Source organism: Mustela putorius, unplaced genomic scaffold (genome assembly GCF_011764305.1).
Source record: "Mustela putorius furo isolate JIRA1106 unplaced genomic scaffold, ASM1176430v1.1 tig00003962_pilon_pilon_pilon, whole genome shotgun sequence".
NCBI lineage: Eukaryota > Metazoa > Chordata > Mammalia > Carnivora > Mustelidae > Mustela > Mustela putorius.
Genome location: NW_025422106.1, coordinates 19,659,438 through 19,673,410, shown reverse-complemented (window position 1 = coordinate 19,673,410; position 13,973 = coordinate 19,659,438). Strand labels below are relative to the sequence as shown.

At 34.7% G+C, this 13,973-nt stretch overlaps 1 protein-coding gene across 7 annotated transcripts in view; it reads left to right on the top strand.

The window, feature by feature from the left end:
• NF1 (neurofibromin 1) overlaps positions 1–13,973 on the top strand; it is a 258,675-nt gene that overhangs the window by 128,678 nt on the left and 116,024 nt on the right. For 5 of the 7 annotated variants that reach the window (XM_045070004.1, XM_045070003.1, XM_045070007.1 and 2 more), the window contains 2 exons: positions 240–375; positions 10,339–10,401. In XM_045070004.1, the coding sequence (XP_044925939.1) occupies positions 240–375; positions 10,339–10,401 (199 nt within the window). The remainder of the gene's footprint in view (positions 1–239; positions 376–10,338; positions 10,402–13,973) is intronic. The other 2 variants (XM_045070006.1, XM_045070005.1) reach the window with 1 other exon arrangement.

Genomic DNA, 13,973 nt, shown 5'->3' with positions numbered 1-13,973 from the left:
AGCTGAGTATATACTAAATTTGTGAGAATATAAGGGAGTAAGAATTATACACAGTTCTCAGTATTGCCCTTTTACAGTTTTTTTTTTGTTTTTTGTTTTTTTTTTTAGTTCAAATCAAGATCCCAGCAAAGTTCAGCATTGTATTTGGCTGAAAGTCTCTTTTAAAGAGTACTTTTATTTATTTATTGTAGATGGATTTTACCTTCTCTCTCTCTCTCTCTTTTTTTTTTTTTTTGTAGGTTAGAACAGTCAGAGAGCCTTGAGGAAAATCAACGGAACCTTCTTCAGATGACTGAAAAGTTCTTCCATGCCATCATCAGTTCCTCCTCAGAATTCCCCCCTCAGCTTCGAAGTGTGTGCCATTGTCTGTACCAGGTATGCTCAGTGCATAAGTGCTTACGGCTAGAGAGTACCGTTATTAATCTAAATTCGAAGTAAAAAGAATGCTTTACTAAAGAGGAATTTAGCGGCTGAAGGTGGGTGGTTGAAAATACTGAGTCGATGTGGATGACTAATACATTAAGAATTGTCAGAATTGGCTTTGAAAAAACTAAATATTGCTTAGGAGACAGTTTGGAGTATTTTAAGAGGGTACTAAAAATAATTTTCCTTGCATTGGGAGCAAGTTTAAAATGCACAGAATCTGTTGGTTTTAATAGACATGGTTGAAATGAGCTATATCATGGAATTTTTTGGTTATCCTTTGTCTGAATTACTCACAGGGTTTTTCACATGTGAGTCAGGTCTACTTCTTGCTTTTTATATGGTTGAGGTGTTTGATCTATAATTTTGATGTCTTCTTAAAGGTATAATGTGTTCTTGTCAGGTTTTCCTAGACAAACTAATCTGTTTATTTTATACTTATAAAATACATTGCATCATCATTCAGATTAAACTATTACACTCTATAGCACTAGCACTGCAAGTAATGCTTCTGAGTTCAGATGTCCACAGTCATCCCCTACATATTGAGGATATTAGGTGTTTGTTCTTTTTATGGCTTTCTCTGTGTTTCTGAATTGCATATGTAGTTTCAGGGACGATTTAATCATTCCAGGGGAGATTAGTGCAGATCTATATTAACCTGTTTAAATTGTGATTCTGGAAGAAACATTAGTGGTCTGGAGTTTGGGATGGGTGGGTACAGGGGAAAGAATTTATGCATTTACCAAATCCCTTGCCTTTGTGTCTTTTTCTTTGCAGAGTCATCCCCAGCCCTTTGTTTTTTAGCACAGGGCTTCAGTTGCTTAGAGACATTAGCAAGATCAGTGAAAATCACCATTTTAAAAAGCTGTTTCAGGCCGCTCTGTGTGAATTATTCCCTCATTGCTATTTATAAAGATGTTTCTGCTGTATCTATTAAAAACAAAACAAAAACAAGCTCACAACCAGAAAACAGTTAACAAAATGGCAATAGTAAGCCCTTTCCCGTCAATAATTACTTTAAGCATAAGTGGATTACATTTTCCCAATTGAATGACATAGAGTGGCTGAATGGATTAAAAAAACAAGATCCAACAATATGCTGCCTACAAGAGATTCTTATTTGCCCTAAAGACACACATAGACTGAGAGTGAGGGATGGAAAAAGTCATTTCAAGCAAATGGTAACCCAAAACCAAAACAAAACAAAAAGTCAGGGGTGGCTATACTCATTTCAGACCAAATAGATTTCAAACTAAAAACAGTAAAAAGAGACAAAGAAGGTCATTATGTAATGATAAAAAGGGGTTAATACATCCAGAAGATATAATAGTTTATAAGTATTTATGTGCCCCACATTGGAGCACCTAAATATAAAGCAAAAACTAACAGACCTAAAAGAAATGAATAGTAATATATTTAATACAATTAAATCCCCAGTTGGCTGGAGATTTAACATCCCACTCTCAACAGTGGATAGATCATCCAGATAAAGAATAAGGAAACAGCAGATTTGAACAACATTTATGGGCCAAATGGACCTAACAGACATATATCAAATATTCTAACAACAGCGGAATATACATTCTTTTCAAGCATACATGGAACACTTTCTAGGATAGACCATATGTTAGGCCACACAACAAGTCTTAGCAGATTCAAGATTGAAGTTATACCAAGTATCTTCTCTGACCACAGTGTCATGAAGCTAGAATTCAGTTACATGACAAAAACTGGAAAATAGGTAAACGCATGGAAATTAAATACTACACTGAACAATTAATGGATCAAGGAAGAAGTTAAAGGAGGAATAAAAACGTTTCTTGAGATAAGTAAAAATGGGAACATAATATACCAGAACATGTGGGATGCAGAAAAAAAGCAGTCAAAGAGGGACGTTCATCCCAGTAAACCCGTCTGTTAAGAATCAGGAAAGATCCCTTAAATAAGCAACTTCACTCTCTGCCTTAAGGAATTAGAGAAAGCACAAACTAAGTTCAAAGTGAGCAGAAGAAAGGAAATAATAAAGATAAGATCAGAAATAAATAGAAATAACTACAGAACAACAGTAGAAAAGAATAACCAAACTAAGAGTTGGTTCTTTGAAAAGATAACATTGACTGACAAACCTTCAGCTAGACTAACCAAGGAAAAGAGAGGAAGGACTGAAATTAATAAAATCAGAAATGAAAAAGGAGATACCACAACTGATACCAAAGAAATTGGTATGACTATAAGAGGCTGTTGTGAAAAACTATATGTCAACAAACTGGACAGCCTAGAAGAAATGGAAAAATTCTTAGAAACCTACAACTCACCAAGATTGAGGAAGAAGTAGAAACTCTGAATAGACCAATTACTATAAAATTCTCCCAACAAAGAAAAGCCCAGGACCATCTGGTTTCACTGGTGATTTTACGAAACATTTACAGAAGAACGAACACCAATGCTTTTCACACTCTTAAAAAAAGCTGAAGAGGAGTGAACACTTTAAATTTATTTTATGAAGCCAGCATTATCCTGATACCCAAACCAGAAAAGGACACTGCTGGAAAAGAAAACTACAGTCCATTGATATCATTGATGAGTATAGCTACAGAAATTCTCAATAAATTACTAACAAACTGAATTCAGCAATATATTAAAATGATGATACAGTGGTCAAGTGGGATTTATCCTTGGGTGCAAAGGTGGTTGGATATATGCAATTCAATTAATGTGATACATCACATTAATACAATGAAAGAAAAGAGTCATCCAGTCATCTCAATAAATGCAGAAAAATTTAACATCCATTCATGATAAAAACTCTTACTAAGTTAGGCATAGAAGGAATATATGTCAACATAATAAAGGCCATAAATGACAACCACACAACTAATGTACTCAGTGGTGAAAGGTTGAAAGCGTTCCCTCAAGTTCAGGAACAAAACAAGGGTGTCTACTCTTAATTGCTCCTATTCAGCATAATACTGAAAGTGCTACCTACAGCAATCAGGTAAGAAAAATAAAAAGTATCAGAATTGGAAAGGAAAAAGTAAAATTGTCTCTATTTGCAGATGACATAATTTTGTATATAGGAAACTCCAATGACAGCCAAAACACAGAGCTAATCAGTGAACTTAGTAAAGTTACAGTATACATAATTACATACAAAAACCAGTAGTATTTCTATATGCTAACAATGAAATTTATTTAAAAAGAAGATCCCATTTACAATAGCATCAAAACAATAGGAATAAATGTAAGGAGGTGAAAGATCTCTGTGCTGGGAACTATGATATTGATGAAAAAAAATTGAAGATACAGATAAATGGGAAAGGTATCCTCTGTTCATGGATTGGAAGGATTAATTGTTTAAATATGAATGCTACCAAAAGCCATCTATAGATTCAGAGTAATCGCTATCAAGTCTCCAATGGCATTTTTGACAGAAATAGAAAAAAATACTCCTAAAATTTGTATGACACCACAAAAGACCCCACATAGCCAAAGCAGTCCTGAGCAAGAAGAAAGAAAGAGGCAGTACACTTCTGATTTAAAGCTATAGTCATCAGAACAGTATTGGCATAGAAAGAGACAATTGGCCAGTGGAACAGAATCAAGAGCCCAGAAATAAAGCCAAGCATATATAGTTCAACTAATATTGAGCCAAGAATACTCAATGGGACTGGGATCACTCAGTACTCATACGGAAAAGAATGAAACTAGAGCCATCTTACATCCTCACACAGATTAACTCAAAATGGGTTAAAGATTTAAATGTAAGACTTGGAACTGAAACCATGAAACTACTAGAAGAAAACAAAGGGATAAAGCTTCTTGTCATGAGTCTTGGTAATGATTTTTTGGAGGTGACACCTACAGCACAACAAACTCAAAAATAAACCAGTGGGGCTACATTAAACTAGAAAGCTTCGGCACAGCAAGCACACCATTAACACAGTGAAAAGACAACCTATGGAGTGGGGAAGTGTTCAATACCAAAAAAACCGCCCACAAAAACCCACCTCAATTTAAAAAGTGGACACTTGCCAATAGACCTTTTTCTGAAGAAGTTAGATAAAAGGCCAAGAGATAGGTGGAAAGATGCTCAGCATCACTAGTCATTAGGGAAATGCAACTTAGAAACCACAGTGAGGTAGCACCTCAAACCTGAATTAGAATGGCCACCATCCAAAAAACTAGAGATAACAAATGCTGACATGCATAGAGAAAAATGGGAACCCCTGTGTACTTTGTTGCAGTTGTAAGTTGCTATAGCTAATATGGAAAAGAGTATGGAAAAATCCTCAAAAAATTAAAAATAGAACTACCATATCATTCAGCAGTTCCAGTTCTGGGGACATACTGAAATGAAAATAGTAACTCGAAAAGATATTTGCATCCCCGTGTTCATAGCCACATTACTTAGAATAGCCAAGACATGGAAACAACCCAAGTGTCCATCACCAGATGAATGAATCAAAAGAATTGTGGGTGTATGCATAATGGAATATTAATCAGCCATACAAAATTACTTATAATTTGTAATCATGTACATGGCCCTTGAAGGTATCATGCAAAGTGAAAAAAGTCAGAGACATACTGTATGATTTCAATTATATGTGGAATCTTAAAAAGAAAAAAACAAAACTCATGGAAAAAAAGATAAGAGGTGAAGGTTGGAGGCAGAGGAAATTGGAGGAAAGTGGTCAAGTGGATTTTGGAAGTGGCATTGGCTTTGACTTGACATAAAAGGGAATAGCTACTGACTGCTTGGTTACATGACTTAGTAGATTTTATTAGAAATTCTTCGTGTGGTTGTCATCCTAAAGGAAAATTTTTTTTTGTATCATCAGCAAACTTGGAGTCCAATTTGAGACCATGATTCTGAAAAGGTAAAAGGAACAAGGCTTGGCACTTTTTAAGTTCTTAGGAAAATATTTAATGAAGGAATAAAAATTTCCCATCCATTCCACCCAAGTAAACAAGATTTGTGCCAGGTTTTATAGGAAGGGAGGGAGGTAGTGAAAATAAATCAGAAAATGGAGTGAGGTGATCACTTGTGGCTTATTAAACTCTATGTGTTGTGCTTTTGAAAGCACTCCATAATAAAATATACTGTATTATAACAGACCTGAATTATCATAATATTTCACATAAAATTATTCTCTTTAAGAATATTATTTAAATATTGTGTTAGTGGGTTGTTTTGAAGTGTTGGAGAAGTTTATTGTTGGGAGTACTATAGAATAAAAGTGCTATATTTATAAATAAGGTTTAGTTTTTTAATAAGTAAATGATAACAGGGAATTTTACATTTATTAATTAAAAGAAAGAAAAAAAGCTTTTATCTTCAGTTATTCTTTCATTGAGTCTCCTACCAAAAGTAGTTTTTCCCCTTAGTTTGCTTTTTTATTCATCTTTCTTCTTCTGGCTTTCTTTTGCCCTTTTGACTTTGGCAATAACATAATGGTACCTTTGTACTTTTGTGTTCTGCTGGGAGGGGTAGTAGTTCATTATTTCCTCGAGTAAATATGGCTCCTGCTTTGGGACTTACTTGGAAAATTTTGAAAGCTAAGTGAGGTTATTGCTAGGTACTAAACTTCTCTGAGTGTTAGTTCCCTTTTCTTGAGCTTATATTTTTTGACTCTTAAGCCTTTTTAGAATCATGCTTTAACCAGGTCTCTTATTTTGTATGTCCCCTTACTTAGTGGACTAGCTTAAGATTATGTATTGATAGCCAACTGTGAACATGTGTTAAATTTATAATTGAGACATTTTCTCAGGTACTTTATTTCTACTTTTCCTCCTCATAGTTTTTGAAGACAGGTTTCCCCTGCTATCCCAAAGTAGCGTTCCTGTGAAATCTTTTATAAGCCAAAATGGCATAAAGGAAAGAAGCAATTACCGTTAATTTATATGGGACATTTTTTAGTATTCCCAGACCTCCAAAACAACCAACCAAATCATGCCAAATAACACAAATTACCTAAAATAACATTAACGTATAGTAAAAACAGGAATAATATGATAAATACACAGTCCGTATAGAGTATAAATAATTTATGTACTGTGTAGTTTCAGCTTTACCAGAATTGGGATGACAGCAAGCACACCAGAGGGCTGACAGGTGGTGATGGTGGTGTTTTAGGCTGGGGTGTTGGAGGTTGGGGTGGTGAGAGGTACAGTAGTATAGAGTATAGGAGGGAGAGGAAGAGTGTCATCTATTAACATCTCATCATTGTCTAAATCCATCAGTGCAAGCAGGTCACTAACGTTTGTACCTTCTTCTGTGTCTGCCTGCCTCGATGTCAAAGGCTGAGGTTCATCGTCTGCTGTGGCTACTGTGGCTGGTGTGGAAAGCTTGAAATACGACAGTATGCTCAACTGCTTAGCCTCTCAGATTTTTCTATGCTACAGTTATTTGTAGGCATTCAAGACATTCTGTAAACCTGCCCCTAAACCTACGTGCCCTTTCAAAATTAAAGCCATACTTTCCTGCAGTCACGGCAGCACTGTCCATCGTCACAAAAATCTCACGTGCTTCACATTCAGTTCCTGAATAAACTTCTGGGCCGTTCACTAGTGTTGAATGTGGATTGGTGTTCTTTGCTCATGCAATGGCATCAGCTCTTCATCTGTCAATTCTTGATCATGGGATGCCATGGGGTCTTCATCAGTTTCCACAAACCAAGCCTCCTTAGCTGAAGTCAGTATTGCTGTATTTATTGTTGTTGGTTTGAATCATTTAAAATTGTTTCCTGCTTCAGGAGACCATCCTCTCAGCACCATTTCACATCCAGAACGTGTTAACTTATCAAGAGCACCTTCAAAGTTGGTGATTGCCAGTTTTATATTGTAGTCTTTCCAGATCCCTGGTGTACATGCTTTGGAATTGGCTTCTCTGTCAAATGCACTTACTGTGAGATGCATCACGTTTTGCATATAGGAAGCCTTAATTGTGGTGAGTAGGCCTAGGACCCATGGTTGTATCAAGAACATCATATTTGGTAGGAAGAACACACAGGAATGTTATTGCCATACTCCGTAATGCCAGGTGGATGAGCAGCATGGTTTTCAACAATCAAAAGACACCTATTACCAAGGTTATTTTCTTTACGGTATTTTCAACAAAAGGACTAATGTACTCATGTGCTTCGAAAAAAATCACTTGGATATTCCAACTGCTTGGATGTGAATGAAACACAAGAAGTAGTCTTATGAGTGCCTTTGAGTGCCCTTAGGTTTTCTGGTGGTATGCTAGTAGAGGCCTAAGTATAGCATCACCAGTGGTGTTAATAGTGGGCATCAAACCTGTCCTTTGCTGCCTTGTGTCCCTTAGTCTGCTTTTTTTCTATTGAAATAAATGTCTTGCTCAGCAATTTTTCCAATCATAAATTGAAGTTAAACACTTGCTTGTATGATTGTTTTTGCTATGATTGTTTTTGCCGGTTCTGGGACTTTTTCAGTAGCTTTAGTATCAGCTGAAGCACTCTCTCTAGTACCCTTAGAGCTATGGAGCTACCCTTACCTCAAAACTGATCAGACCACCCATGTGTACCTTTAAATTATACTTTTACAGCACTTTGGTCATCGTTGTCCAATACTTTGTTTCAGCTTACTAAAAAAAATTAATCTCTCCTGCAGTGTAAGATAACTTAATGGAACACCATGCTTTGCTCACCCATCAATCCACTCAAGCAGTAGACTTTCCATTGCATCCATTTCCGGATGCTGACTAAAAGAGACCACTTTTCTACTGGCAGAACCAGTTAGTAACCTCAGCAACTTTCAAGATTCTTTCTCTCTGAGTTAGCAGTATGAAGGGTGGATGTAGGCAAATTCAGTGTACACATGGTGTCTTTAATGTGCCACATTTGAAATGCTTAATTGCATTCAGCTTTATACCAAGTGTAACACCCTTACAAACTCCTAGGCTTTCCTGATACCCTAGGACACATCTTGCTAACGGATAAAATAAATTGAGATAAAGCACAGATAAATAAAATCCGTTATTTAACGGATAAAATAAATCAAGATAAAGCACGATACTCAGAGGCAAGTTCAAAGCTGTGGCAACTTGAAGCTGAGAGGCTGAGTGTAGCTCCTGGGGAAGGATCTTGGCAGCCACTTGCTGGTTGGGGTGTGTGTTGCCTCTCTAATGGCTTGCTGCAGAATGAGCACTGATTGCAATAGTCGCTTTTTGCTACTTTTCCCTGTAAAAGCAAAAGCCTCTTTGGGTTCCTTTCAGTTAGCAGAAATAGGTACTAAGTTAGGTCTTTTGTGAAAGCGAACTTTTGAAAAGCTGGGGATACCTATGATGAGAAAACAGTTACCAGAATGGATTTCCTCCTAGTTATGGTGAAAGAATTCTGAGAAGGAGCTAAATATTATGATTCGAAGTAAATGCCATATTTTCCTCAGTAAATCTGCTTCTCCAAACCAAAGTAGTTTACACTAATTTTTTTAAGTCGGTAAAAGCAAATTATATACCATAATTGAAAAAAGTTGCATGAAACTGCATTTTAGTGATCTGTTTGGTTACCAGTACTTTTGTATATAGTCTAAAGTTTGAACCAAAGACCCTTAAGGAAAGGATGGTGTCGTCTTGTTTTACTGCTATTTCTGATGCCTAGGATGATATCTAGCATGTTGGATGCACAATAACTCCTTGGATGGATGCGTGGGTGGATGGATGGATGAATGGATGGACAAACAAATATCAAAGTAACTTTAAGGTTATGGTGCTGAATGCACTGAATTCCTAGAATAAAATTCCATGAATGGTGGATTTAACTTGGCTTTAAATATACTAAAAACTGTGCTTAGTCTACACCAACCAGGAGTCTTAATTTAAAAGTTAAAAGAACTCTGGCCTAGGGGTGGCTGGGTGGCTCACTCAGTTAAGCATCTGATTCTTGGTCTCAGCTTGGTCTTGATCTCAGGATGGTGAGTTGAAGCCCCATGTTTAAGCTCCATGCTGGGTGTGGAGCCTAATTTAAAAATAATACGTGTGTGTGTGTGTGTGTGTGTGTGTGTGTGTGTGTGTAGATATGGTATGATATATGATACGAAAGAACTATTTGGCTTAGAAGGAACTCAGAGCTGTGGTGGTTTTTTGTTTTGTTTCGTTTTGTTTTCCTTTTTGGTGTTTTGATACATTCTGGTAGTCAAATATGTGAAAAATTTTAAGTGGGCTTATAGTTTTACTCTATATTTTCTCTGCAGTTTCTTCACTTTAATATTAATTAATGCTTATTTCTAGTTGAGCTGGTAACATTCTTCTTCCAAATGTTGCAGAACTTTTAACCTCCTCTGATTAGAACTTCTTCAGGAAGTAGCCTGCAAACAGAAAAAATATGTGAAAGCTCAAGAGACTCTTTCTTAAGAGATTTTTGATTCATAATCCCTGAAGTGAATTTAACCATTATATTTAGCCATTTAATGTTTATTTTTTAAATCAGTAGGTCTAAATTAAATGCCAGCTACTGAAAAAAGAACTTTAAGTCAATTGAAGGATACACAGAGAAGTATTTATGAAGAAAAAATTATGTAGACACATAGAAGTGTTTTGAGTGTGTGATCTACTTGCAATGAACATCTTACATGAAATTTATCAAAAGCTAGGAATTAAATGTAGATCTTAAATATCCTCAAATTTACTTGGGGAGAACTTTTCTGTGATTTATAGCCAGAAATAGTAGATATGATTGTCTCAACATTTCTTGCTGTTTATTTAGTGCTTGGCTTAAAAATGTAATAAAAATTAAAATCCAGAAATAAAATTCATCCCTCAAAATCGATTTCTAATTTTTGTTGATTCCATTTGTGTTACATTTGATCATGTAATTTTATGTACAAGCCAACATTGTTTTTGTTGCTGTATGTAGTTGGTGCTGTGACTTGTTTGTGCTCATCTCTGTTCTGTAGGCAACTTGCCACTCCCTACTGAATAAAGCTACAGTAAAAGAAAAAAAGGAAAACAAAAAATCAGTAAGTTTGGAGAACTTTTTATTAGCTGTTTCTTTCAAAGCAAAACAAAAATCTTTTGCTGTTTGTTGAGAACATCTTCACTTCAGCCTATTTGACCTTCACTGTAAAATCATTCTACTAATTCTGGCACAAAATAGCTTTCATTTCAATTAACCCTGGAATTAAGTTACATCAAAACATTCTCTGTGTTCCTTTGGTTTGATTTATCCCAAAGGCATTTTGGGGGCATTTGTTGCATTGGATATCCCTGGTCTAATTTTATTATTGTTATGTTTAAAAATTATAAATGAATGCAAAAGAAACTTAATTTCAAGGCCTTAGGAAATGCTGACTCTCTTCATTCTTGCTTCTTGTTGCAGGTAATGTGAGTGGTTTCTTTTCCTAGAGGTGAAAGTTTTTCTTCATTGTTAGAAGTATATGGAGGGCGAAAAAAAAGTTTATGGAGGGAGTGTGTCACTTTGTAAATCTTACCTAAAGATTTCAATTTTTTACTCCTTTTATTTTTATCTAAACAATCTCAGGCAGAATCTTGATATTTGTGCTTAGATTATAAAAATCCTAATGGTAAACCTTTACCTTAAGAGAAAGTCATTATTAAACAATTGGGATTGAGAATATAGTACTTTTGAAATAAAGGAAAACTCGGTGATTCCATTATTTGTAGAGAAACACCTCATTTTGCTAACATGGTAAGAATATGCTGCCTGTTTCTATGAACCTGCTCTAATTAAGGGAAGAAAATTACAGTAATCATTATTTTTTCTTCCCCATGAGTAGAATTTGGTCCTAATATGCATTTATTTTGAATTTGCCATTATCACTATGACTTATCAGGCTGAGTATTAATCTTTGTTTGTATAATCCTAATGATTTTAGAGAAAGATGTAAAAAAAAAAAACCTTTAGGAGTCATGTAAGTAGTTTACATACAAAGGTAAAATTTAAAATATACATTTGGTTTCATCTTTCATTCTTTGTCTAAAGCTTGACACATAATAAATTCCTGTTTCAAATTCAGAACTAAATTAAAATTTAGACACCTATGCTTTTAATGTGCATTTGAGATTTTGAGTATGTTAATTAAGTTTGGTCAGCTGTGAGCAAATGCATTGGATTAGATGGCTGTCTTGCTTAAAAACATTTCTTTCTAATGCTTCTAATTCTCAGCGTATGTGGGTTTAACATATATACACCATCACTGTTGGAATTTACTATTTCTAACACTCTTGTTCAGTGTTTTACTAATGGCATTGTGTAGTATATCACATAAATTAAAATTCCAGCTCTCTGTATTTCTCTAAGAGCATGTTTTCTAGCCTCCTAACACTGCATTTTTTAAAATTAAGATTTTGTCTAAAATTATTCTTTGAAATGTTATTTTCTACTAGTGTTATTTTCAGATTTTTTTTTTTGTTTCTGGGTAATGCTGAGTTTTGAAATATATTTCTCAGCACAGGTGTTATGAGGTCCTCATGGAAACAAAGGGAAACTAATTGGTAATATGAGGTATTTTAGAACGTATTCCAAAGTATGGAGACAATATAGTCATCATAAATTTAAAATATTGGTTTATGCAGTTGTTGGGTTAAGAATCTAATGATCTTTAAAAAGCAAGCTCTTTGGGGGGGGGGGTGTATGTGTAATGGATTGGAATATGTAAAATAGAGAAGGTCCTGGCTCCTGGTTTATTAGCTGTGTAGTTATATTATAGATAATTCCATTTATTCTACTCAAACATATAATGTATAATTAGATCTCCTTTGAGAAGTTTACTGTCTACCTCATTCAGGTAATCAAGCATGTGTGGGTAGTAATCCTCTTGCTGTTGTAAAGTTTATGACTATTTATTTGTACCATGTTGTTCAGATTTTACTAAGGGAAGTAACGAGAACATTTTTCTGATAACTGGTTTTAGCATACAGACTAGCCCAACTTTGACCATTTATGCGGAATGTGTTTGGGATCTAAATTAGATTTTTCTAGATTAAAAATAAAAAAACCCAACTTGAGTATGTATACTATGAAGTAAAATTACATTGATGTTCATTAATGGTGATATAAAAAGAACTATTTTTATAAATTGTCTCATGAAACTTGTTATACAGCATTTTTATTGATTCTGTGTGTTTCTGAGGTATGGGTCCTTTGAGTTTTGACAAGAATTAATTTTGAAGATGTGGAGGATAGTAGAGATGTAGTACTTTTCAGAAGTTTGACAATATTCTCCCTTTGGGAAATAATTATCGCAGATTTTCATTAAATTCTGAGGTTGAATAGTATTAAGTATAAATCAGGTATAAATGTGAGTTACACATTAAAATTTTTTTGTTCTAGACAAAACTAATAAGTAGCATCTTTAAAAAATGTGCTGGTTTTTATGAGGTACTTTCACAGCAGATTAGTATTTTATAAATGGTTCTTGGAAACCAAATGATGTCTTTTAATTTTTTAAAAGCTGTTTTAGAATTTTAGTGGATTAAACTGAATATATGCTTATTCTTTTAAAACAACCTATTTGAAATTAAATATAAAGCAGTTTTTAGTCCTCTTCTTGCTAACTCATTCCTTAAAGCTTTAAAATTCTGTAGGCTTGTTGATTAGTTTCTTCTGTTTCAGGATTAAAATTTGGGAGTTCTAAAAAAACCACTCAGTAGCAATGGTGGTCCCTGAACATTCTGAAATTGTATGAAAAATTTTGTCTGCCATAAATGTATATATTCATTTTTCTCTTCCTACATCCCAAAAGGTTAAATACCGTACCAGAGTGGTAAAAACACTGGAATTTTCTTCTTAATTTTATTTCTAAAACTGTATTTCAGCCAAAAATAATTCTCAAACAATATTTGGGTTTTCAAGCTATTCTAGTAAGGCTGCTATATTTAGCCATCTGCACCAGCTTCCTCTTGAATGTAAGGTTGTCCTTCATGCAGTAGCACTCTGAGGACTTTAAGACGAAAGCTTCCCAAGCTGCATAGTATAAATGAAGGTGAGAATATATTAGTACAACTATTGTCTGTTATCACCTCTTACAGGGATATTCTTCGGCTTAAAAAATCATTCTCTGGAATCTTACATTTATGAATTCTCTGTCGGATATGGTAGAAGATTATTTAGAGATCTTGGGTAGTGGAAAAGAAAGAAGACATTAAAAATATACACCACATGAAACACTAAAAGGCATAGAAAGAAATGAAATAATCCTTATTCTTCCCAGAGTTAATCGGGAGTCAGTGACAAGAGGTATTACTTTATTAAGGCATCATAAAGTAAACTAGAGTTATATGAGATTCTGCACATAAATCCCATTTTCTCATTTTCCCCCAATATCCTCTGAAATGTGAGTTTGTCCCTAGAATCTTTGAATATTGCATGGAGTGCTGTGGCTTTGCTGCCATAGCCACCACTGGTTTAAGCAGCAGTTAGCTACACTAAGCAAGAGCATTTGCAGATTAATATGTTACAAAAGTGTTCTTGAAAAATAAATACACGTTCTTGGAAAAAAAAAATGTGAGTTTTAGAATAATCTGATTTTATATGTTAACTTAAAACAGGAGTCACTGAAAAGAGATGGAT